Source organism: Mastacembelus armatus, chromosome 14 (assembly GCF_900324485.2).
Source record: "Mastacembelus armatus chromosome 14, fMasArm1.2, whole genome shotgun sequence".
Taxonomy (NCBI): domain Eukaryota; kingdom Metazoa; phylum Chordata; class Actinopteri; order Synbranchiformes; family Mastacembelidae; genus Mastacembelus; species Mastacembelus armatus.
In genome coordinates, this window is record NC_046646.1 from 6,540,558 (window position 1) to 6,567,425 (window position 26,868).

The 26,868-nt window shown below is 40.5% G+C and overlaps 1 protein-coding gene across 1 annotated transcript in view; it reads left to right on the top strand.

Moving 5' to 3' along the window:
• Positions 1-24,213, top strand: part of srrm3 (serine/arginine repetitive matrix 3) — a 65,083-nt gene extending 40,870 nt beyond the window's left edge. The window contains 14 exon segments of the mRNA XM_026328753.1: positions 289-390; positions 7,187-7,284; positions 8,081-8,159; positions 8,669-8,737; positions 11,077-11,112; positions 11,382-11,432; positions 12,015-12,122; positions 13,254-13,413; positions 17,752-17,833; positions 20,008-20,027; positions 20,672-20,967; positions 21,053-21,304; positions 21,828-21,953; positions 23,946-24,213. Coding sequence (XP_026184538.1) covers positions 289-390; positions 7,187-7,284; positions 8,081-8,159; positions 8,669-8,737; positions 11,077-11,112; positions 11,382-11,432; positions 12,015-12,122; positions 13,254-13,413; positions 17,752-17,833; positions 20,008-20,027; positions 20,672-20,967; positions 21,053-21,304; positions 21,828-21,953; positions 23,946-24,213 — 1,747 coding nt within the window.
• The last annotated feature ends 2,655 nt before the right edge of the window (positions 24,214-26,868 follow it).

The following is a 26,868-nucleotide window of genomic DNA, read 5'->3' on the forward strand; positions in this document are numbered from 1 at the left end:
ACTGTAATTTTTGGTCAGCACACGGGCATTTGTTCGGACTCTGTTTGATAACAGGGGATGACACGGCTCCTAAGTGACCATTTGGCAGTTATGACAGATGACAGTTACATGTAGCTTTTTCAGGGCCCCTGCTGCATGTTATTATTAGTTTGCAGTATCTTCATAGGTCTTCACAGTCTCTGGTCAGAACAATTTACTTCATCCTTGTCTGCTCAGTACTGAGCCAAGTAGTCATAACTTCATATTACCAGCAAGTGTAAAAACTGTTGTCTTTGTGTCCATCCTCAGGTACACAGAAGAAGAGATTCGACAGAAAGTGAGCACATTCAGACAAATGCTGATGGACAAAGAGGGCGTCATCACCAGAGAGGGCTCACATATGCAACCAGTGTAAGTTGCAGTAGATCTTGGTTTGTCGTGTGTGCATTAGGGGTGTAACACTAAGCCACTATCTGCACCTGTTTATGTCACAAAATCTGTATTTTTACCTGTACATAAATATATAATATACATAAACTAATTATGCAGAATCACCTAGTGGATTAGTGGATGCGTACTTTATAGCAGAAAATAAGACTTTAAGTAGAGTTGAGGTTTATAGAAATGTGATACAGAATGGAAGCTATAGGAAAAACACAGAATCGTATTGGGACATATTACAGGATCTGTGCATGCTGTGGGATGAGTACCAGATGAAGCTGAAGTTTGTTTGAAGTGAGTTTGAAATAAGAAAGATATTGACAATCATCACAAGTGAAAAATAAATGTATTGTTTCATACTTACATTATACTTATAGCATATAAAGTGTGCTAAAAATGTTACGAAGTGTATTTCTGCTTGTATTGAGACATAGTAAAAGTACATTTTTGGTAAGCCTCCAAAGTACAAGATTATTAAAAGAGTTACTGGTACAAAAAAAAGCATATTCAAAGTTAATTTTTGCAAAGTATATAGAAATGATATCATTACTTAGTAATTTTGCATATTTCTTAAAATTTCACTTTACTTTAAACATATTTGTAAGTATTTTAGTTATATTTTCCAAAAGTATGTTAATGTTTTTTTTTATGTTTTGTTTTTTTTTTTTTCAAAATATAATACTATGCCTACATTTCACTTTAGCTATATTTCAGTATACTTATTTAAGTACACAATATATGTGTTCCTGGGTGTGCTAGCATATGACAAGTTTTCACTTTTTCAAAATTCACAATTTATCTGCCTTGAAAATACCCATGTAAAGGAGAAATGTTAGTAGTTATAGTGCAGCTTCCAGTGTATTAGGTGCAACTTAAATGGTTTCATTGTAACGCAACTTCAAGTATAGTGACATTTAACATTTAAAAAGTATACTCAATATACTTTTAGAAAATATAGTAAAATATATATATTTTATTTTCACTCAGGATGAGAAAGGTGTTGGCAATAATCTGAAAAGCTTGTCGGTCTCTAGTTCACTATCAAGATGTGCAAGGTGCCAGGCTTCAATGTGTTATGCTGAGGTAAAAAAAAAAAAAGGGATTATCTCAGGGTGTGTATGATGTCTATGTGTGAAATGTGTCTGTGGTACATTGGTAGCAGGTCAAAATGTTGGTTTTCACCTCTAGTGTGCATGCCTGGTTATTTACCTTACATCCCTCTCCTTCTTTCACTCTGACACACACAATTGTTTTCACTGAGACTTTTGTATCTGATGATAAATGAATAACAAAATGCAAATGCTTCATAATAAATAAATAGTAATAGAACTAGAAATTAAATAAATAGTAATAAAACTAGACAGAAATAAATAGCAGATGCAAACAGAAATAGATTCAGAAGAAGTTATAATAAATGCCCTAAATCATCTTCAGGCAGTCGGTTCCAAAGAAAATATACTGTGATAGCAAAACTGCAATACATTTTTATTTAAAGCCTTGGGTTTTGACTGCTTCTCTCTGAGTACACAGGGACTGGTTAAACCCTGGTGCTTTGACAACAATCAGTAGCATTTTAAAGTCTATTCTAAACTCTGCTGGAAGCCAATGAGGCAAAGATTGGCATGATAATTGTCAATTTGTTTAGTATTACGCCACACTGTAGCTCTGAGCATGAGGCAGGAGGGAGAATGTCTCATCAAAGATAAATAGATAGAATTACAGCAATCCAAAGGAATGAATATGTGCATAGTGTTTGACCGGGTCACAGAAAGATGCACAAATCAGCAGAGGCCACTGCTTCAGCCATCCAAAACATGAGAAACAGCAACAGCAGGATGTGGGCGTGTCAGCCTGCCTGACTCACTCCATCACACTGTACGTGTGGATGATTGAGATAGGCGGTATGGTGGTGGCAACATGACCCGCTGTCTGAAGTAATGACTGATAATAACTCTGATGCTTCCTGTCTCACAGACAGTTCTAATGATTCTCCCTTCTTTGCAACTCAACCGGTGTCTTTAACTGGACCGTGTTGAAAGGAGAAGGAAAGCTGAGGAAGGGAATTTAGGATGCTTTTTGAAGACTGTTAGGATGAATATATTAACAGAGAAAGCAAACTACAAAGACACATAAAGCCTAGTTAGCTTTTTGCATTAGTTTACTATCACTTGATTGTCAGATCAATTTGGATTGTCACAGCTTCCCTCAAATTCAGCATTTTTCCCTCTGCAAAAAGGCCTTGGTGTGGAAAATTGAAGGAGGTTGTAATTTGCAGGGTTATTGCCCCCACCCCTTCTCCTCCTCGTCCTCTACACTCTCAGTCTCCTGAAAACAAACACACACAAGGCTGCAGACTTCATTGGCCAACAGAATTTCATACTGGGGGTTCAATCCCCTCCAACATTTCTGCTTTTTAATACGTTAGAGTGGGAACGTGACTTTGAAAAGATGGTCCGCACACGAAACGTGCCTAGTGCACGTTCAACTACTGTTGAAGATTGCATACAGTACACACCTGTGCCATACCTGAAGTTGTTTATCAGCAATCAAATACACCTCTGTGTCCCTACCTTCACACAAAAATAGATGCTCATAGACAGAGCTAGATATAGCGTAGATGTTAATATAAATACACAGATTTGCTAAATAATAAAAGGCTCCATCACAACCTCAAATATACTGCTGGCTTCAGTGTGTTTGAATTTGCTCAGCTGGGAGGTTTTATTCAGATGTGTTAAACTATCGGCAGGCTAGGCCCCTCAGCTCGAGCTTAATACTCTTACACACTAGCAATAAACAGCCAGAAGCCAGCAGTAAGCATGAACGTGCCAGCTCATAACTCTGTTTACCAATGTCTCACATTGATTTTCAGCAGAATGGATGGGTGCATAGAGTGGGAGAAGGAATGCAGTGTGTAAAGCCTCAGAGAGCCATTCAGTCTTACACACTAAGGCTGTCTGATCAGAGCAGGATCAATGGGGATGTCGACCATGAACTCCATAGCCACACATAGCAATGAAATGCCTGAGAGTGATGCTTCTCCATTAGGAAACACAAATATATTTAATTGCAGTACAAAACTATCTACCAATCCACATCAGGAGCATCAAGGTGTTTCTCCGTTATGACAGAACTGATCAGCTCAAAGTAAAACCTCCAGCCGAGTCAATCCTTCATCTTAATATGACCAACATAATGCAGCTACTAGATTTTCCCCTAACCTTATATTGGGGGGTGATCAATCCTGCTTCAAACTACATCCCAACAGAATAACAAATGGTAACTGTCTGGAGCAAAGGAAATCTATCTGGGCCTTCAGTGGCAGAGTGGTTGTCTGAATGGGGATATGAATGAGCTGCACTGCTTTATGCTGCAGCCCTGAGGAGCGCCTTGGCCACAGTCCATCACTGGCAGGTCCCAGGAACAGTGGCTGAAACTGGGATCCTCTTGCCTCACCAGGACACCATTAGACAAAAGGGCACCAACTCATCTGCCTAACAGGGACACTGTCTTGACAATGACTGGGCTACATTCTCCACCATGTTGGACCATGGCATCAATTAAAAAAGTAGAGACACATTAGGGGGAATCACTAGAATTTCAGTTGTTGTTGCTCTTTTTTGGCAGTGTGCTTCATTCACAACTCTGCAACTATGGCGGACAAAGGAGCTGCTAAAGTTAACTTTATGTGTTTAAAAAGGTCAACTTGAGATTTGAAATGTAAATTCCCCAGGTATTATAAATGCCAAGGTCACATTCTCTTATGATTTTTATAACATATTTTGGCTTTGGGGCAATGATTCTAACACTAAAAAGACAAACCCCTGACTGTGTCCTCACAGTGCCAGGGCATAGGTTTGGTTTAAGATGTCAGGAGACACAGGAGATCATAAAAATGACCATGTGAAAGACATTTCTGACATTTTACATCTATTTATTATCATAAAAGCTTTCCTAATTAACAGGGGTCTAATAAATAGAATTTCAAATATGATCTACATTTCTGTAATAATATCACATCATACTTTAAATCCCTTTCAAAGTTCCAATGTGTAAATGTGCCAAATGTGTGAAAGATTTAGTGGCATCTAGTGGTGAGATTGCAGAATGTAACCTTCTGAACGCTCCTTAATCCATCCATCCATTATCTATACCTGCTCATTGACCCTCTTTAGGGTCACAGGGATCTGCTGGAGCCTGTCCCAGCTCTCTCTGGGTGAAAGGCAGGGGTCCACCCTGGACAGGTCACCAGTCCATCACAGGGCCGCATAGAGACAAACAACCTCACACACTCACACTCACTCCTATGGGCAATTTAGAGTCACCAATCAACCTGACATACATGTTTTTGGACTGTGGGAGGAAACGGGATGCGAACCCATGACCTTCTTGCTGTGAGGCAACAGTGCTAACCACTCAGCCACCATGCTGCTCCGTACTGTATACTTGCTAATTCAGCAAGAATGAAAGGAAAGGTGGACAAGACAGTGGTGAGAGCAGCAATGTTGTCTGGTTTAGAGACAGTGGCACTGAGACAAAGACAGGAGGCAGAGCTGGAGGTAGCAGAGCTGAAGATGTTGAGGTTCTCTCTGGGAGTGACGAGGATGGATAGGATCAGGAATGAGGACATCAGAGGGACAGCTCATGTTAGATGTTTTGGAGAAAAAGCCAGGGAAGCCAGATTGAGATGGTTTGGACATGTTCAGAGGAGGGACAGTGAATACATTGGTAAAAGGATGCTGAGGTTAGAGCTGCCAGGAAGGAGGCCTAGAGGAAGACCAAAGAGGAGGTTCTTGGATGTAGTGAAGGAGGACATGAGGATAGTTGGTGTGGGTGAGGAGGATACAGAGGATAGGGTTAAATGGAGGCAGATGATTCGCTGTGGTGACCCCTGAAGGGAGCAGCCCAAAGGAAAAGAAGAATATATTTATGCTAATAGTTCCCTCGAAATATTACAGCTTTAATCCTTTAATTTTAGATTTTAGAGACCTCTCTGTGATAACTATTTTATCTGGAATTTCACACCAAAACTCACTGATGTTTAGTGCCTTACCTCATATTTAGCATTTGGTTAAGGTTCTATCCATCCATCCATCCATCTTCTGTACCCAATTTTTCCTGAAAGCCAGGGTCACAGGGATCTGCTGGAGCCTATCCCAGCTCTCTCTCGGGTGAAAGGCAGGGGTACACCCTGGACAGGTCACCAGTCCATCACAGTGGTTAAGGTTCTATTCCAACATATTTTTGGGGAGTATAAACTTTAAAAAAAAATAGATTAAATGTTTGTTCATTTTTTAAACACCAAAGTACACAGAAGGGTTTCAACTTTTTTTGCAGTCCCAAATAGTGTCTACAGATACAACCTGGAGTGCTGTTTTTGTTGCTCAAGATCAGATTAACATAATTTTTGTGATGCAGGTTTATTCATCATAGCATGGCGTATTGCAAGTGTGTGTGTGCAGCGCCCAAACAGTTTTCTGTGTATGTGTGCAGAAAGGGCTATTATTGCAAAGTCGGGTTATTTTGCTGGTACTTGGCATCCTACTGTGCCCAGTGGTGCTCAGCCAATTAAGGGCTCTGTTGCTTCATCTTCTGCTAACAAACCACCAGGCCTGAGTCCTGTTCTTATCCGCTCCACACTCCTTCCAGATACTGTTTACCATTTATTTTGTCATTTTCCACACCACCCCCTCTACTTGATCTGTTGTAAAATTCACTCTAATAGTGTGACATACAGTGTGTGTATTTGCTGTGCTTCTTTTTAATAACTTATTTTCACGTGTCACTTTGCCAATGTCATCTCATTACTCCTGCCTGTTTTCATCTATATACAACTAATTTTACATGGTTAGTCATTATTACTCTGTCATCATCACTTTAATTCCATATGTCATATGCTACAAAAAAACACTACCTGCTGGTTGTGTAACAATGGCAAGATGTGACAAGGTCAGAGAGATGGTATGGCATGAGACAAAACAATCAGTGCAGTGTGATTTTTAGCCATTTCTTTAGCCCACACAGAGGTCTGAAGAAAGGGAGACCTGGTAGAAGTCAGGGGGTATGGGGGAAGGAGAACTAGGGAGGAGGCTGCTGCCATCAGCCTGTAAAAAAAAAAAAAAAGCACTACGTGAGAAATGAGTGGGAAGATATGAATTCCACAAGCTGAGCTGTGAGTGTGACAAATGATATTCTCACTGTCGAAGTGAGGGAAGATTACTAATGTCAGTACTGAACTGCAGTACTGACATGCAGAAGTTCAGTGTGTGCACCTCAAGTTTTCATATGGTTGATTTTTTTGTTGTCGTTGTGGCCAGATAGGAAAGTAAAGAAGCATTCTGCAATATGGGATCAAATTTTATTTGCCTTGCTCTAGGGGTGACAAAGTCATTCAGTCAACTCCCTGGTCCACCAGTCTGGTCCAGGCTGAAATATGTCAGCAGCTGTTTATTGGATTGCCATGAAACAATGTACAGACATTTGTGATCCTCACAGCATGAATCTTGTCAATTTTGATCCCCTGACCTTTTGTCTTGCACCACCAACATATCAGCATTCTCACCTGTCCAGTTGAATATCTGGACATCTATTGAAGACACTGGTATGAATTATGTAAAGACATTAGACAAGAAAATATTTTGATCATCTCTATTTCTTCTATTTATCAACTAAGAAATGTGCAGACTTCTTACTTGCAATACCCTCTAACACACACACACGCACACAGATGCTCCATATTTATGATTCTGCACTTTTTTGTTTTTAGGGTCAACCACCTGCACTATCAACATGACGAGTATGAAGAGGAATTGGTCAGATATGAAGATGGTGACTATGACCACGATTGCCACAGGTAAAACAGATGTTTACACACACACACACACACACACACATTGCATAATTATGAAGCGCTGATTAGCTCTCACCCCTCAAGTGGTGAATTAAATCACCCATCTATTACCTCCTTCACATGGCCTCTGGGTGTTTTCTATGACATCCATAAACATAAAACTGATCTCAAAATAAAAATGCTCTTTCAGTCTAGCAGCAGCAGCATTTGCCTAGAGATAAATCCCCAACTTGTTTATATTATACAGTAATTCATAGTCATTTAGAATAGGCTCCAGCAGATACTTGTGACCTTAAATAGGAATAAGGGGGTATAGATAATGGACAGGTTGATTCATGTACATTTTTGAATATATCATTTTGTAAATAATTATAGGTCTAATTCCCTCAAAGCAATTTCTTGTTTACATCCAGTCAATTGTCAGTATATTAGATGCACATAGCTAAAACCAATACAGTCTAATAGAACTGGCCTCAAATAAATCCTTGGGTTTTTTTTGTCCACCCCATTTAGGCTAAATAACACAACACCTCTCTATATAATGCAGTACAGTTCAACATCAGCACGAACTACATCTTCCAGAATGATCAAACAGCCAAGTCAAACCAACTGTGTGCATATTGTGTGTTATGATGGAATTAATTGAGGAAATAAGAAAATAGACACTTACTGCCTTATTATTGGCACAGCAACAAATAACTATAATCAGAAAGGTATTATTTCTGACAGTGATTGTAATAACAAGCACTTGTAAATTATTTCTGCCTTTCTCACTCAATCTCATTCCCCATTTCTGTGGCCAATTCAGAGTGAAGAGGAAATCAAGCAGCTCTCCATCACCCCGTCCAAAGAAAAGGAAGAAGAAAAAATCTGGCCGCCGAAGGAGTCGGTGAGTGAAAGTGGTTTCCACTGCTGAGTGGTTCGATTTTTCCCCTTTTCTTTTTTTTCTAGCCTCATTGACACAATAATTACACAGTGGTCTTTTGAAATGGAATTCCAATTATTTTGGTGTGAAAACTGCGAATGAGCCATTAGATACTGCAGTTGTGGGGATGGTGGGAATCTATAGAGAGCGAAGAGCAAGACATAGTCTGGTCTGCCATTTTCTTTTTACAAGGTCAGCAAATGGAGGAGAGGGAGTGAGACTGAAAGAGTGTGTGTAAAGGGAAAAAAGTACATTGTTGCTAAAGAGCAGGAAGAATGGATGAATAGAGGCGGGGACAAAGCAAGTCTTAGTGAGTAACTAGTAACTACTGAATAACTATTGCAATGACACAATGATCTCCTTCAAGGTAAAACGTAATGTAACATGACGATGAGTTAAAAGATCCAGAATTAGCCTCTGAGGCTCATTTTGTAGTCACGGCTTGCATGTTTTCCCATACTTTCTATCAATAGGTTTGGCAGCTCCTCACCCACACGCAGAGAGAAGAAGAAAAAGAGTGGGAAGAAACACAAGCGAGACAGGTAAGTGTGTGTGTGTATGGACAGTGCATGAGCATCATCAGTGTCCTGACAAGGAAGACACTGACTTTTCAAGGGTTTTTCAGCAGTGAGATGTAGTTACACATTTCATGTTTTACTCATCGGAAACAATAAATTGTTGTACAATGAGGGGAGCATAAAAAAGATATTGCCCTCAGTTACTGGGAATAATATTTTATAATCTTTTTCTATTTTGCTTACATTTGTCTCTTGTATTTGTTTGCCTCTTAGTGCAGTAGTTAAACTATTACTGCATAGGAAGGAAAAAGTAGAGGAGAGAAGGTAGAGCAAAATGGGAAGGGAATAAGTAATGTAGGAAAGGGGGTAATGAAGGGGCAATACAGGAAAAAGAAAATTAAAGAAATGAAGAAGGAAATGGAAGAAAGATGGAAAGAAAAACGAGGGATGGAAGAATAAGAGAAGAAATGAAGGGATGAAAGACAAAATGGAAAAAAACAAAAGGAGCAGAAGGAAAGAATGAAGGAAAGAAAGGAAACTACGAAGCAAAATAGAATTGAAAATTCAATAAGAAAAGAGATATAAGGGAGGAAGACAGATGAAAAGAGCAAGAGCTCATCAGCAGATACTTGTGCAGTGCCTTGGGATATCATAACGACAATAAGCGATTGTAGAGTGCCCTCCTACTCCAATTTCTCTCATTCTTCGCCTGACTCAGGGGATGGGAGTGAGGCTAAATATGTTGCTCTAATAACCCAGCCTGTATGGGGCACCCAACACAAGAAAAATGAGCCCCTCATGGAACTGCTGAGCTTCACTGCACCGCCCCACTCTTGTTTCCCACCTCTCATCCATCCACGCTCATCCATGTCCCCCCTCGTCCCCCCAGCCTCCCACAAAAGCTGCTCTGCATTGCAGGTACTATTGATATATGAATAATGTATAGGTGAGGCAGTGGGGGGCAACATGCATTGTTCCACCCCAGACGCAGCCTCCTTTGGTGCCGCTCTTTTTTTAAGGTGCACTTCAGGAGGGGAGAGGGAGATTACAGCAATATCGTCCTGCCTAAATTCAATACCACTGCTTGTTTGTAATACACAGCTCACTTTAATATAATAATTTGGCTGTGTATCTGCCTCACATATATACTGTCCATGTCCTTGTGGTAGAAGGTGGGGTGAGAGATTTAGCTGTGACCAGTTTATCAGTGTAGCAAAGATTAATGAGCTCTCCAGAATATCATCTCGGATACAGCAGGCCCCAGCGGATTTCCTCCAGTGGGGAAACAGGGGCTGCTACTGGAGCCACAGCTCTCAATCACATATGTGCCACACACAGTACTGTGACAGCTTTATTACTTCCCTTCCAGTGAATCAACACACTTTGTGCTGCCACTCCCTCCTACTCTGTGCTGCATGCTGTAGGTGTGTAAAACAGCAGGGGACATATAGGGCTCTTCAGCAAAATAGCAACAGCTCTCACAGACTGCACTGAATAATCACCATGGAAACTGCAGTGAGGGTGAAAGTGATACAGAGGTGATGTGTTAGTCGAGCACGGAGGATTGGCCAGCCTCTTTCGTCGCTACACTCAGTATGTGGTTCAAGGGAAGCTGCCACAGATTCACAGAGTTCATTAGAGTCCATTCCTGCTTTGGCCTCTAGAAAAAAGTGCAGAAATTCAGGAGCTGGCACATGAAAGTGTATGATCCTTCAGACTTTCACAGTGACTTTAACATGCTCAGATTCTGTGACTAGACTAACCTTGCGATTGGTAGCTGTTGCCTTATAGTGCTTTGTGTGTTGGTGTCTGTGTTTGCTATTTTTACAGTGATGTTAGCAGTCACCTGTAGAAGCCTATTTGTCACCAAATGCACACAAACCTTTGAGCCCGAATGACCTCATCCAAAGTATGAGCTATTATCTGTAAAACCACTGCTGCAAACTGGAGATCAGCTTCCACCCCCTTAGCAGCTGTTTGTAGTCTCCAAATTCTTTGGAGTGAGTTTGAAAATGAGAAAAGAAGAGAATATAAAGAAAGTGATAAACAGACCAATGACAGCACAGATTAGATTTTGTATTTGGCCTACAGCACTTGTCCAAAATACTACCGCTGATGTCCTAGAATTTATTCCAAGAAGCAGGTTTAGTAATTCCCAGAACCATCTCAAATCTGGAACATGGGCTGATGTAAAAATACCTGTTCTGGGTGAGAGGTAAACATAAAAAACTAATCCTGATTACTCAATAAGCCTGATTATTGGAACAGGCCCCTGGTCCTTTTTAACTGGTCAGGTCAGTATCATGTGAGCCAGCTGTGACAATATCATCATTATAACAATTGTGGTGTTTCTGTTTTTGTAGATCTGCATCTGGCTCCAGGAAAAAGAGGAGATACAGGTGTGTATGAAAGAAGAAAACAAGACAGTGTAGCTCACCACTGTTAAAGGCCTTTATAGGACACTGTGCATGAAAGCAATATGCTGCAGATTGTTTTCCTTATGTAAGGTCTGTGTCATTGTCATTTCTTCCTATTGGTTACTATTTGTTCAAAAGACAATGCAGTCCATGTGGGTGAGCAGTACAGTGAGTTGTGTTTTTACAGAGGAAATGCATGTTTCCATTGCTTTACTGTACACAGCTTCTCTTACATATGACATTTATTTCAGGTCGGGCAGCCCAAAGAACAAACACAAAGACAAGAATAAAAAGAAAAAAAGGTGAGGCACACAGAAGCAGCAGTTTAACAGCAATTACAGGACACCCTACAGTAAACACCTGCTGTAGTTTAAAACGTTCAGGTTCACTCTCAGTAGAATTTGTGTACATACAGTATGGGTGTGTAAGAATAGTTTTAAGTATAGTTTGTCTTGTGCGCAAAGTAAAACAAACAGCGAATAATAGTCTCAGTCCTCAACAATGGTACAATTGGAATCACATTCAGTCCCTCATAAATTTAGATTGGAGTCTTACACTCATTATCTCCGGCTCAGACTCACAGAGAAAGTTAATCAGTGGAAAGCACCGAGTGCAGCTGCGATGCATTATGTGTGAGCTCAGCAGTTTTCCTGCCATACATTGTACCCTGTCTTCAGGGTGTCAATCACAATATGTATGAAAGTGTTAGGCAGTGCATAAGCTGTTTTACATATCTGGAGATTGACTACGGAGCTTACTGAGTAATGTGTGTTTCCCCGTTATATATGCATACATACACATGGCTTTGTGTACTGTATGTATACGTACGTATGTGTGTTCGTATGTGTGTGGCGTGTGTTTGTCCATTTGTTGTCATTCATCAGGTCCCACAGTGAGACCCCAAGTAGAAGTTCACAACGTCAAGGCAGCTGCTGTAGCTCCCGTAGCGCCTCTCTGTCCTCCACTCGGAGCACCTCCAAATCTCCCGCCAGGTAGACTCTTCAGCGCACACATGCCCTCACACTAACACAGACGCACACATTCACATATATGTGTTGTTTTGTCACACATTTATATTGCTTTGCTGAGTGTCAAGCGGGTGCTCTGGTGACTGTCAGTCTCTGTCTCATTTCCTCAGGGAAAGATTAGGATGCAACTGGGGCTCCTCAGCTTGTCTTATAATAGCCCCCATTAAAAGAATGTGATATCTCACGCTGCACTTATACAGAGTTTGATTAAGCAGTACTCACTGCTGGTCCCACTGTTAGTCATTTCAGACAGCTCAGAACATCAAGATCCTGTTTTTCCATTTAAGACATCAAATATAGTGTGTGTTCATGTCAACTTAAATATACTGGTTTCTCATTAGTTTTCATGTCTTTTTTTTTTTTTAACTATTTATAGCAAAAAAAAAAACATAAATGAGCAGGTTAGACTTCTGCTCTCTTGTGCTAGGTATTGTTTTTCTCTTTAAAAAACAACAGTGACTTATATTTTTATGGCATATTCTGCAGTTTTGTTCCATGATACAGCTTAACAAATGATTCTATGCCCCTAGGATTTCCACTTAAAAAGCACTGAAGTAGAGCTAAATCAATGGTCAGGAAAAAATTTATCTTCAACTATTTTTGATAATTTATTATTTGAGTCATTTTTTAGCATCACTCACAACATGTCCTGTGGTTCCACCATCCCTCTGGACTGTTGGTCAGATAAGACAAGACCATTGAAAACATCACACTGGACATTAGAAAGATCGATAATGAAAGTAGTTGTTTTTAAGGACCAAGACAGTTGTTTGCTGAGAGTGGAGAATAAGACTAACATTCATGTTCATGAAAAGTGGTATTTTATAGTCACTGCAAACCAGGTTTCAGACAGTGTGTTTTAACCTGTTACTGCACTGAAGTCTGCTCCAAACCTGGTGGGATCTACTCTTAAGCAGCTTCAGAGAGGATGGTCTTCACTTGAAGAAATCTGAAAAATAGCCTTTTTTCAGATTTGAGAGTATTTTTATCTTCCACTGAAATTCACAGTTACACTTTTGGCACTTTCATAAATGAGTCACAGCTGATGTTTTGTATGGCACCATGAACATTTTGTGTGTGGCTCTGCTCTTCTAGACTGAACTCCAAGCACAAGACAGACGGACCAAAGGCGTCCAGCACCTCACTCTCCCCAGGCCACAACAGTCCCACCGCATGGCACAACGGGGACCAAACCCGGAGCCGCAATGGCAAGGCCGGCAGACTCAACCACGCGGAGGGCGAGAAAGGGCACGATGTATGTAATCTCCTCTATTTTGCTCCCACACCCCCACACTCCTCCCAGCCCTCGAACGGTATCTACTACAGTCGTTATGAGTTTTATCTTGCTCTTCTGTTGGTTGACATAAACTCTCATTTCCTTTGATACTGAAAGATTTCTTTGTCATTCTTTCATCAGTTATTCCAAGGATAGTTTTTATTATTAGTATCATTATTTCTGACGTGTAAAAAAACACCCTTGTCCTGTGTAAAACTTGCTGCTCCTGCTGCTTTGTTTCTGGCTCCCTCCGACTCCTCTGCCATCTTGTTTTTTTGTTTATTCTTGTTGTTTGCCGGTAACAGAGGGAGGGAGCAAAGACAAGAAAGGTTCTAGTGTTTATGTTCAGCCCACATCCTCTGAGTCAGAGCACAACATTAGCATACCACACCTTGGATGGAAATATGAACCGCACCGAGATACTGTTTCCAAACAAATGAGAAAAAGATTTGTTGTTTCTTCTGAGTGGGTTCCTGTAAGTAGAAACAGGAAAAAGTTGAAAAAGTTAAAAAAAAAAAAAAAAAAAAAACCCTTGAGCTAGGGACAGATATGGCAGCTTTAAGTATTTGTTCCTGCAGAGCCATGTCTGTAAAAAATGTTAAAGAAAATGTGTGTAATGTAGATAAAGTTTTTATTAGCCAATGTTGCCACAGTTGCGATCAGACGTCTGATGGTGCTTTAAAGTGATAACAAGCTGGGATTCCTCCTTGATCTGACTAATCCGATTATTTGGAAAGTCTTGATCCAGGGATGCCTAAAGAATCTTAACGAAATACGGCTCTGAACATGGAGCAGCTCACCATTCCAGGTATCAGCTGTTTCTGTCAGGGCATATGGAAGATTTTAAATGCCTAAATAAAAAGAAAACAAACAAATAGGCCAAGGGAGTGTGCTGCAGCCAGTCCTTAAGAATCACTGATCTGAGACCAAATCTACATGCAGTAATTACATATAGACGCCCACAGAGTAAATGAAAAATGCCCTGAAAACGGCACAACAGCAAGCAAAGTCAGTCGGACTCCTGCTGTCACTCACTTCACTTGCTTTGAGGTGGATAAAAATAGTAATATTCTATTAAATGAACATCATGAATGTGAAAATATATTTTAATTTATGATTGAAATGACAAAGAACATGTCAATGTTTGGAATTTTGACACAGATTTAGCGTGTAGCAAAAGAAAATGCATTTTCAAAGCTGCTGACTGTCGATCACAAAAATAACTAAAATAAATAACTTTTAACTTTTATTTTTTTATTCAGGTGTGACAAACTAGGGGTGCAAATAAAGCATACTTTACTTGACTTATTTCTTTATTATTTTATTTCAGCTTTTTAAGTCTTCCACAGAAGTGAAGTGTCCTAAAACTACTATTGTGCTACAACTGAATCCATATAATGTATCACATCAGACAATACTGTCCACAATAGGCTCCTAAAGTCATAATAACACAGATCTCAGATTAACTAAAAGTCACTGCCTGTGATGATTTTTAAATGACTTTCTGCCATTATGAAAACAACTGCTCCTCCATACTGTAAATGGATCATTAGAGCTACAGCAGGATGCCATTATGTTGGAATAAAACCAAATGTGTCACTCAGAAACAATCTTCCTCTGCACCTGAATGGGCTGCAAGCTCCTGTAAACACTCCCTTCAGAGAACTGATGTCCTGTTTTTTTACTTCAATTTGCATGTATCTGTGGGTTCTGATCTCTCTCTCTCTCTCTCTGCTTATTTCATTCATTACTTGTTTTTTTTGTTCTGTTTTTTAAAATCAATTTAAGTGGTATTTACCCATGAATAAATGCCCAAATCTTTTTGTCTCGTTTATATAAAAAGCACTCAAATGCTTTGGAACTGGACCAAGTAGGTTAACTGGGTATGTGTAATAGTTTCTTCTTGTCAATGCAGTTGTCTTTCTTCCCAAACACATGCTCTGCTCAGTGATACAGTAGAACCTTTTCTTCTGCAGGCATCAAGCAGCTCTTGCCAAAGCACCAGGGGTTAAACACATGCTCCTGTCTACTGCTTTACTTTACCATGTCGATGTGCATGTTGCCCCTAGGTGGCAGTAAATCTTCTGTCCCTGACTTTTTCTTTCTGCTCTGTCTGTTCAGGCCAATGGAGAATGGCAAGGGAGGTCTGATGGATCATGTACTTTTGAGCCATTCAGATGAGATGTAGCATACAGGGAGCATTTAATTCGCTCATGTTTTTTAAGCAGCACCTTTTTAATGTAACTCTTGTTAATCTCCACCAAAATCTAAAATAGTTTCTAATAATCCTCAGACTGAAATCTTTGCACAGGATGATGGTTATGTGTGACAGACCTGGATCTAACTGAATTCTGACTTTACTGCAGCAGTTGTGTGGTTTTAGCAAATGTTCTGTAATGCAACGCTGGTTCTCTGTCATCTCAGTTTGTGTTCCTGTAGTTGTCCTCTCGCCCCGGTTGGGACAGTCTCATCCACTGCGGAGGGGACGGTCCTGGATGCTTTGGGAAACTGCGCTTTATAAAAGGCAGAAATGTTGAGCAGATATTTATTATATTGAAAACTATACCCACTAAAAATGCAGTGCTCACCAACATAGCTGCAGTGGGTGTTCACTGCTCTCAGACAGTAACGACTGTATTATGACTTGGTGCTTTCAGGATGAGGCAAAAAGGATGCTGTACTCAAAAACGTACTTGGAAAAGATGAGATCTACCAGATGCTTTAAAAAGTTCTCCAAGTACTTCAAGAAGGTGTATAAACAGCTGTCTAGGGAAAAGAAATAGAAATAGCAATTTAAGTTATTGTTTGTCTGGTAAGTTTCTGATATTTCAGAAGAAATAGTATAAAAAACATCTTAAACAAAAAAAGAATTGCTGAAGAAAACATCATCTAAATGAACTACTCAGCATTTAACTACTTGAAGAAACACACAATCAAAGCAAATACCCCTACTGCCTAGTGATCCTAACATCAAATTTCTGTGAAAAGCGGTATGCAGTTTCTCCAGCAAGTCCACAGGCAGCTAAAATCACAGACAAGTCAGTAAGTGTGGCTATGTGGTGAGCTGCTCGCATAAAATTGCAGCTGATTCCAATCATAGTACTTCAGTGCATGCTGGTGATGAAATTTTAAGTCCCCTGTTGGAGTGTGAGACGAGGCACTCCTCCAATCGCAATCATCTAAGTGGCAGCCGGGGGAGGAGGATGGGCAGCGTATCAACATAGGAGACAAACATGGACAAAGAACCACACAATGAAATTTGCATAAGAAAAAGCAAAGAGTTGAAACACACACCACTTGGGCCGTGTAGTAGCACTCCAAGGTGGATGAGGACTGACCATCTGGGTTGGAAAATGAAGGTCTGTTGAACTTTCCCATCTCTGATAAAGAGCAGCACACCGATGCTTCTCTAGGTTTATCTGAGGGAAGTGTGTACGGCAGTCCCCCACGCAGTTGTTGAGACAGTCCCAAACGGGGTTAGTCGTGCTGTTGCTCATTATTAATAGATGCATTCACACACCTCAAACACACACATATATGCACATGAAAATAACTAGGAAGACTCACACATTTATTAACTTGGTTGTTATTTTAAAGGGACCCAAGCCATTTTAAATGTAAGCTCCCTCTTCACCCTAACAGCCTCACCGTTCCTGTGTTTGTAAGTTAAAAAAGATTTTAAAAAAAAGATGGCCTGGAAAGAAAGAAAGTAGGGCTGACTTCCTAAAAGTACAGAGTAGAGAAGTGCTGCTGATGAAGATGACTCAGGCCAAAATGTGACTGGGGTCCCTTTCAAATGTTCCCAAACTCTTAGTTTTCCATCTTAGCAGTGACTGTCCCTCCAACACTCTGCTAACCCCTTCTCCCACCTGTTCATCTGTGTCCTGTGTGACTCACGTCTCAATCTTGGTGTCCTGGCATTTTATCTTTCACATCTGCCAGCTCTGCATGCCCCCCTGCCCTCTTCAGCTTCTCTACGCTACATGGATGTCCACTAATATGACAGTTAACTCTATCCGCTTACCTGTATCCCACCCCTCCCACCACCCTCCCCTCCCGTTCTGATACAAATATGGTTGCATTTGTACAAGCGAAAAAGACAAAGCAAATCATCTAGTTTATAGCTTCATCCTTGGTTTCTAATTTTAGTTTGATTTTGAAATCCATCTGGATTTTTTACTTTCCTCCCTCTCTTTTCTTTTACTTTTTCTTTTTTTCTTTATTTTTACTTTTGTTTATTTCTCCTTAGTCTCTGGACTAAATATGCAGCTTTGATACTAAAAGAGGTCATTGTCTTTTTCCCATTTCGCTGCGGAGAACATTCCTTTCTCCTTTTTTCTTTTTTCTTTCTTTCCTTTTTTTGTTGATATTGCATACGTGTCACTGATTGAAATGGAAGGTAGGTAATGCTTTGCCTACGCACGTGATCTTTATGCAGATGAGAATGTGACAAGCACCCTAGCCTGAGTGACGTCAATGTTTCTCTCTTTCTATCTCTCTCTCTCTCTCTATCTCTCACTCTCTGTTGTTTACCAGTGGTCTTTGATTAAATTAATTTGACTTTATCAATTATGATTTGACTCTTAAAAGATTGGATTACGTAGAGCTCTGGTTTTTCTCTTTCCTCCTTAACTTCATTCTGAAGTCCAATATCCCACGCTATCTTCCAGGTTCATTTCTTTCCATTTTTTGTTTACTTTCTTTTGGTAGAATGCATTCCTGTTTGTCCAGCATCTCTTTGTTTGTTGGTGAACTAGTACATTCGTCTTATGATTTTGATTTCCACAACTGTTTCTAACAACTGTCATGAGCACCAGTGGTTGTGTGTTTTCTTATTATACCGCTTAGTTGTCTTCTCACTACTGGTGAACGGCTCTTCTCTCTGCAAGGATCAATCGGTGCTTTTGCTGTATCTGAGATTACGAAGCAGTTCAGACATGATAATGCATGTGGAAGAGCCAGCTTTGGTTTCATACAAAACACCATTTGGAGATTTACCCTCTCTTTATTACCTGCATCAGAAGTTTCAGTCCCTAAGCTCCTACTGAACCATGCATCCAGTTTCTATTTTTGTTGCTTAAAAAAGGATGTTTCTGAGTATATTTTATCTCCCTATCTACCATACACACTTTTGAAGGATAAGGCTGGCATTGCTCTGTTATTCTTTACTATCAACAAATCTCTTGCAAAGACCTAAAACAACATTTCTGTCAGTACTTCATCTAGCTTCCCTGTCCTGTCTGTGGCACAAATCTGTTTCCTACAGAAAATGGAGCATTAGAAAAAAGCTCATAGGTGTGTAGCAGCCATGAGAGTGGCTTTCTGCTTACAGTAGGTCCAGTCCTGCTGAAGGGCTAAATGCTAATGTCAGGATACTGACACGCCCATAATAGCAATGCTAACATGTTAGCATTTACTGATTATTATTAAACGCAAAGTACAGCTAAGGGTGATGGGAATGTTTTCAGTTTGGCAGGAATTTGGTCATTAACTGAATTTAGATTTTGACCTGACCTGTGGTTACAGTTCATCCTAAGGAGGACATCCATGAGAGGTGACTGTTGAGACAATTCACAAAGAGCAACAAACAAAAATGGTGATGCCAGAGTCTCATTCAAGGCAGCACCAAAGTCATCAGGAGTCATCGTGTGGTACAGGTAGTAGGATTAACTAGTAACAGCAGAGGCTCATGTAGCGCATTAACAGTTCTGAACAATAATGGAGCTCCGTGGCACAGAGGAATAAATTATCACCATGCTGTCTATCATTGTAGGATTAAATGACTGTTGGTTTTGGTCTTTTGGGAGGACTTATTGACAATTAGTAAACTGCAGAAAATTGTCAGCCTTATCATTTTAATACAGTGGCAATTTTGAAAACTTCAAGGTAATTGAGTCCAATCATGACACTGAAAGTAGCTTTTCATTTGAAAATCCCACAGGATCCATTCATTCTTATTGTTGAATCTTTCACTGATCTTCCTGTAATCAAATGGTTTGGGGGGTTTTACATTGGTCAATTCCCCAAAGAATAACCTTTGATTGCCATGAAATGTGGTCGAACACAAGTAAGTAATAACCTCTGATAACACTTTCTGTCGTCAAGTAGCAAACAATTCCTGAAACTACGGCAACAGAAACATTTGCTTTTGTAACAGTAAGTTACAGTAAGTTTTTCTGTATGAAGGAGTCCATGAGCACAAGCACTGATTGTAACCAGTATAATTTAAGGTAGTTATCCTGTAACGTGTCACACAGTAAAATAACACCTTCCCTGTGGCAGATACTACACGGAGAGAAAAGCGATAAAGAAAATACCTTTAACTCTCGCCAGCCAGTTGTTCTCTGATGTTTAGGAAGGTGACTGGGCCCAGAGGATTTACTCTCTGTGTGAGGGATTCCCTGCACATTGTGGTGTTCCTCTTTTGAGTTCTTTTCCATTGATTTCCATGCATTGTCTCATGAGTCACTGCCAGGGAAGGGTTTTGTGTCTTTTTCTCTTGCATTTTGTGAATCTAATGATGCACTTATGTTGCCCCACTTTTCCCTTTTCTTCATACCTTACCTACTAAAGGAGGGAATACCACTTTATTGGTAAGTGGATGTTAACCAGAAGGGAGTTAAAACAAGAGTAACCATAAAAAAACAAAGAAAATGGGTCGCTGTTCACATCTCAGCAATTGTCTTCAGGAAAAAAATAATCCAGAAAGAGAAAATTGAGTAGCAGACGATTTGTTTTCTGATTCGATTGATTCAATAATTGTGATCTTTATTTTGTTCCTTCCATTTCTGTGATGTTTCGTCAAGTTGTTTCTGTTTTGTTTCATTTTTTTTAAACCATTACTAAAATAACTGAAGAAGTCCTCTTTTTCCACTCTACAAAATCTGTAGCTCTGTACTCTCTGCCTCTGCTCTTAAACTTATTTGGTTCACAGTTTTCTTTTATTTTTTCCCTCTCTTCCTCCTCTTCCTAGTTTTTTTGTTTGTTTTTGCGATTATGATTTCTTCAACTCATTATGGTTTTGCATGCCAAGTATTGCATGCGCTGCACCATAGAGGACTATCTATAAGCCATATGGAGAAACCTAGATCTTTTTCTTTAAGATGTTTACCTTCTTTTGGCAAGTACACCGTAGCTCTCAATCACCAACCTGAGAACACTCTAATGCTCTTTTTTATCCTTTTTCTTTTTTTTTTTTTTTGTGTTTTTTCTTTTGTTGGTCATCGTTTCTCTGCAGAAGCTCCATTTGCTGACCGCTAACTCTGCGAGCATCCAGTCCACTCTGCTGAGAGAGCACAAGCTCCACAGCGCCCCCAGCAGGAGCCAAACAGGACAGATGTACGCAGCAGGAGAAGCTGCGAGTGTGGAGACCAGGAACACAGCTGTAGGGAGCTCCATAACCCAGATGTCTGGGAGGAGAGGCAGCCAGCGAGGCCAAAATAAGAGCTCCCACTCCCCTGCTCATAGCAGCGACTCAGCCCACTCCCAGCACAACCACGCTCACAGAGGCAGGAACTCTCGTCGCCAGAGGAAGTAAGCCCACTATTTGTCTCTCTCTCTAGGACTCCCCAAGGCTGTGTAACTAACCCTGACTGTGTTTTACCACCAATGACCCTAGGACCAAAGGCGGCCACTCTTCCAAGCGTCACCACCGCTCCAGCAGGGGTCAGGCACACCACGGGAGCCAATCGGTATCTCCAGGACGACACTCACATGGGTCGGGAAGGAAGAAGGAGGAGTCACGGAACAAAGCCAACCTCCGACAGCGCAGCAGCTCCTGGAGCAGCGGTCGTTCGTCCTCGCCCTCTGCATCCAGAGATAGAGGCCCCAGCAAGCCCAAATCCCCACACAACAGACAGAACAACTCCAGGTGAAGCCTCAGTCTCTAATGCTATTCTCTCAGGGTACGGTCCTGCAGAGGTGGAAAGTACCTGTCTGTTTACTCAAGTACTATGCCTAAAGTACTTTTGCTGTACTTTACTTCAGTATTTCCATTTTCCACTACTTCATACATTGACTTCACTACATTTCAGAGACAAATATTGTACTTTTTACTCCATTACATTTATCTTTAGTTACAGCTTACATTTCAGAATCAGATTAATAAAACAAAATGCACAATAATAATAATAAACCTTTACTGTCAGAATATATTCAATAATATCATATGTGAAGTGGGTCATTCTGAATAATGGGTACTTTTGCTTTTGGTAATTTAGGTAGATTTTAATGCTGATACTCATTTACTTGAATAAATTTTTGAAAGCAAATTTTTACTTGTATCAGTATTTTTACATGGTGCTAGTTATACTTTTTCTATCGGATCTGAGCACCATACTTCCTTCCTCATTTCTGTTTTATTCTGATTTGTTGTTGCTGTCACAATCGTGCAGAGAGAGGGACAGCCCTAACCGCTCTGACACCGACAGCCGAGCTCGCCGCCGCTCACGCAGCTACTCACCCATTCGAAAGAGGAGAAGAGATTCACCCAGCTTCATGGAGGCTCGCAGGATCACCAGGTAACACACCTGTCCACAATGATAACATTTCCTGCTTTTTTTAATCTGCAATTTGAAAATCCATAACTTTATTTACTACAAAACAATTATAGGCTCCATTGAGACAGTTTGTCTTTTAAATTTTATTTTCACATGTCAGGAATTGATAGCTCTTAAACATGACATACTGGACCATGATTGCACAGAAGCATTAAATCCCTTTTTGTAAAGGAAAAATGAAAAACATCCGGTACAAATGAATGTGGTGTTTACATGAGAAAAGGACGCGATGAAGTCGATGAGGTTTTTGGACCAAATGCAAAAAGTGAATGATTGTCCTTCTTTTACACACTCACAAAACGTTTCATTAGCTACACCTGTACAACAGCCCAGACATAATAGCTGTCCTCATGAAGTTCATGACCTTTCCATTTTAGGTGAAACTGTTGGAACTCTGTTATTTTATTTAGTGTTGCAACAAACTATTTTAATAATCGATTAATCAAATCACTTTTCCATTAATCGATTAATCAGACTTTTACAAAAGACATAGAAAAGTCTGTTTTATAAAAATAAAACAAATTTGAATTATTTATATGTGTGATGACATTTAAACAGATCCTAAATTTTATGACATTAAAAGGGCACTTGTTATATATTATATATTATATTTTCATACTTAAAGAAGTATGTTTGAAATGGTGAAGAGGATATGTATTGAATGTGCCTCTATCTGCTCAATTTCTGTACTTACTGATTTACTGATGTATCGGTAAGGGTCATTGTTCTGTTTCAAATTATTCAAGGAATTACTTCATAAGTATTTAAAATCTCCTCTATACTTGTTTCTTCCTCTTTTGAAGAAAGCATTTGAATTAAAGTGAACATGTCTTGAAAATATAGTTACAGTGAACCAGCTTCTTGTTTTACATTTGATCCATTATCTTTTCCCACAGAAGCCTTGAGGCTTTTTGCAGCATCATTTTTAGGTGCAGAAGTTATTCAAACATAAAGTGAAAAACTCACACAACACACAATAAAACATGGCCCCCAGTGTCACCTCTGTACCTTCTCATACAAATATAAATAGATATGGGTGAAATGTGTGTGCCTTGTCATCTTTCACTCCAGTCCTAAAGGACCAGATGCCAAGACAACGGGATGCTGCAGAACTGAGATGCTGCAGGCTAGTTACCCTGGTAACAGTTGCTGTGCAGCAGGACCCTACTGGTCTGACTCCTGAAGCTCGGCTGAACAGCAATCCATGAGAACTCCCTTGAGTAAACCTGGTCTCCTCCTGTGTTTCTCTGTCCGCTTACAGCTTCGTCATCTCACATTTATACAAAGAAACTCACACCATCTCTAATGCTGCTCCCCCACTGAGGTTCTGTACTAATGTTGTAACACAGGGATAAGGAGATTAAAATCCTATCAAGGTTTGTTTAAGTGGATACCCCTTGTTGCACTCGCTGTGGATTCCCATGGCAGATACAGAAGAGAAAAGCTAAGGCAGAGTTATCTACAGTGCAGCTGTAATGACAAGGTGAAGCATTACCTTGTTGAGGCATGAATACCTTGATAGTGTTTATCTCTCCCTGCACTGTTGACTGTTGATTTTTCTGGGTGTTGGCCTCCACTGAGAAGAAGAGGTTCTTTTGGGAGCTAACAGCTAATTACCTTCCAGGAAGCACTTCCAGGGTGGCTATTAACAAGGCAGTCTTAGCTTGAGCTTAAACTAACAACATGCATTTTCTGCTGTGCGTACTTAATCAGTGTGTGTGTGTGTGTGTGTGTTTGAGCAGCTTTTTTAACCTACATAGCTGCTCTCTTTCAGATCCTGTACTGATCATAAGTCTACCACTTCTGTAGCCTAACACTGATTTTTGTCAACCAACTAAATGTTGTTTTAATGTGTTTTATATCAGCATCAGATGTATATCATGTTAGTTACACTGTTATTTTTGTCCGATGTAACTAGTAACACACCATCCTCCCCTTCTCTCATCTCCCCAGTGCTCGCAAGCGACCAATCCCGTACTACCGGCCCAGTCCTTCCTCCTCCAGCTATGACAGCAGCCCGTCCCGGTCCAGCCGAAGCCGTAGCCGCAGCTACAGCAGCTACAGCCGCAGCAGAACTCACAGCCGCAGCCACAGCAGGAGCCGGAGCCGGAGCCGGAGCTGGAGTCGGAGCCGCAGCCGGAGCTGGAGCCACAGCAGGAGTCGCTCCCACAGTCATCACAGCTACTACAGCCGCAGCAGCTACGACAGCCCTGGCTTCTGAATACACCACACAGAGAAGTCCTGATAAATTTACTGTGCTCCAGTTCAGAAATTAGGTATCTCCTCGACAGCGCCTGTGCTTCTGTACAGCCCAGGGCTCAACCTACAACCATTATCTCTCTCTGATACCGAGCCTGGAACAAAGAGGAGAAATGTATTTTGATACAGCACATTACTATGAAATTGGCCATCGCTGTTCACATCCTCACATATCCAAGTTATTCAAAGAAAAAGGTTACCACATGTCAAAAATGAATTTGGTGTAGCCCAAAGAACAAATCTTGCTTTATGCTTGCACTTTCTTACTCGTCCTCCACAAAACAACCATAAACAAATTCATCAAAATCTATATACTACAGAAATATATATCCTAAAAATAGGATCTGAGTAGAAAACAAAAAGAGAACACATCAAAGGCTTGCTGTACATTTCAGAGACTTTTCTTTTCCTTATCATGTACTCATCTCCCAAAAGACTTCATTTCAGCAGAGCGCAGAGATCAACAAAAATAAGAACAAAAGATGGGTTGGTGGATAAAAGCAGGAAACAAAAATAGGAACCTTTTTTAAGATAAAACTTATTGTATAGTTTCTGTGTATAGATGTAAACCCTTTTAAGTTCTAGCTTTGTAAACTATGCACTGTATATTCCGTATAGGAGGTTTGTTTAGCATGATGCATCAGGAGAGACCTGCTGCTTATAGGTGAGTACCTGGCCAAAATGAAGGGTGCCAGGGTGCATCTGTGCTCCCCTCTGACCTATACAGTCTGTCAGACCCCTGCATACAGAGGTGAATGGGATGGGAAAAAAACAATGTATTATGTACTTTTACTCTCTTCCCTCTTTAAAACATTATGTTGATTCTTCTAATGCTGAGTGAGAGTGTGTGAGAATGTGTGTGTGTGTGTGTGTGTGTGTGTGTGTGTGTGTGTGTGTGTGTACCTCCTCTGCAATGACCAGTGAGGTAGCTGTTTGTGTGTCCTGTAGCCTGCAGTTAAAGCTGCTGGACGGTACTGTACAGGAAAACTGTCTGCAAAAAGTCTCCATGCACACATTTGTGTTTACCATAGCTATTTAAGGATCTGCTGTATTTATTAGGTTATTTATTGGGTTATTTGTAATGTATTTATTTATTTATTTATTTATTATTTCACAATGAGCTGTTAAGCAGTTGGAACATGCTCTGAGGATGGGATGGCTGCAGATGTCTTCCCATTTGAAAATCAGTTTCTTATTGTGGCAAAGGCTTATAACAAGCAGTGTGTCGATTCACTGCTGTGTGTTTAAGATGCTGATGCTGATTTTAGCCAGCAGAACTGAGTCGTCACCCACAGTTAGTCCCACAACCGCCACTATGGCATCCCCAGCCTATTGTAATGGTTCACTTTAATGCAAGCCACTGTGGCTCTGTAGGTACTGAGGAGCCCTGAACAGAACCAGAACATCTCTTCAGTACTGTATGTTTCCAGACACTGCATACTCTAATCCCATGTGCAATGGCTCCACCATGTTTCTGAAATTTCCCTGGTTATCAGCTTCAAAAGGAGGGTATATGTGATGTAACATAGTTAGCAAAGACACCTGCAGGCTCTGTAATACCTCCTCTGTCTCTCGCTTTACTAGTACAGTAAGGAAACTGGTGAGACAATCAGGGATCACCCTAAGTCTTCCTTCCTTACCATTCGTTCAGTCTCATGTCACCCACACAGTGTTGCATTCCCAGTATAACCAGACTTAACCCGACTATGATACTCTGCAAACCTGTTAATTTATTCCAAGTATAGCATTTCCCCTTTGGTTGTACAGTTCATTCTTTGTAATGTACAAGTTATTATACCTGACAATAAACAGACACTAATGGGGAAATAACTCTCCTCTTGTATTCTTTTTCCTCCAAACTCCACGTGCAGCATGTTACCATACAGGCCCAGTGCATCTATTAGCCTACAGATGGCACTGATGAGAGCTTTCCAGAATCAGTCACTCATGACTGAAAATTTGAAACCTCACAAAAATGGGCTAGAATGTTCTCCAGCTCTGCTACACTGTTACAGACCTCCAGTCAAACCAAAGGGCAGGACCGAGGGGAGGAGGAGGTCTATTTTAGGGAACAGCTTTATCAACACCAGATAGTTCTTCCTTTGATATGCATAAATCAAATAAAAAAATAAAGCAGTCACCAAATATGGCCTTAAAAGCAAAAACTACATCAAAATTGGTTGTTACATCTGTGCTGTCCATGCAGTGACACACTAAGTGTGGCTGCTGTGAAGCAGGTCTGCTCATTGATTCGTCCATGTGGCCTCATCCACAGCCCACTGTGAAGGCTGAGTCACTGAAGAGTGGAACAACAAGGGTCCTGCACTGCATATTGCACAAAGTGTTTACCACACTGTCAATATTGTACATAGACAATTCAGACAGTGTTTTTCCAAACCTAGTTGTTTTTTACTCCCATCTTTTAAGTTCAAGCAGTAGTCAACAGAGATGGCCATGGCCAGAGAGGGACCTCACTGCAGATGGTCTCAAGTAGGATTACACTTACTCTTACACTAACCTGGTAAATCTAACCATAAAACCGCCAAGCTTAACAACTTCTACCCAAGGTTTCCTACTCCCTCCTAAGTTCAGTAGCCTATCATCTTTTCTGCAACCA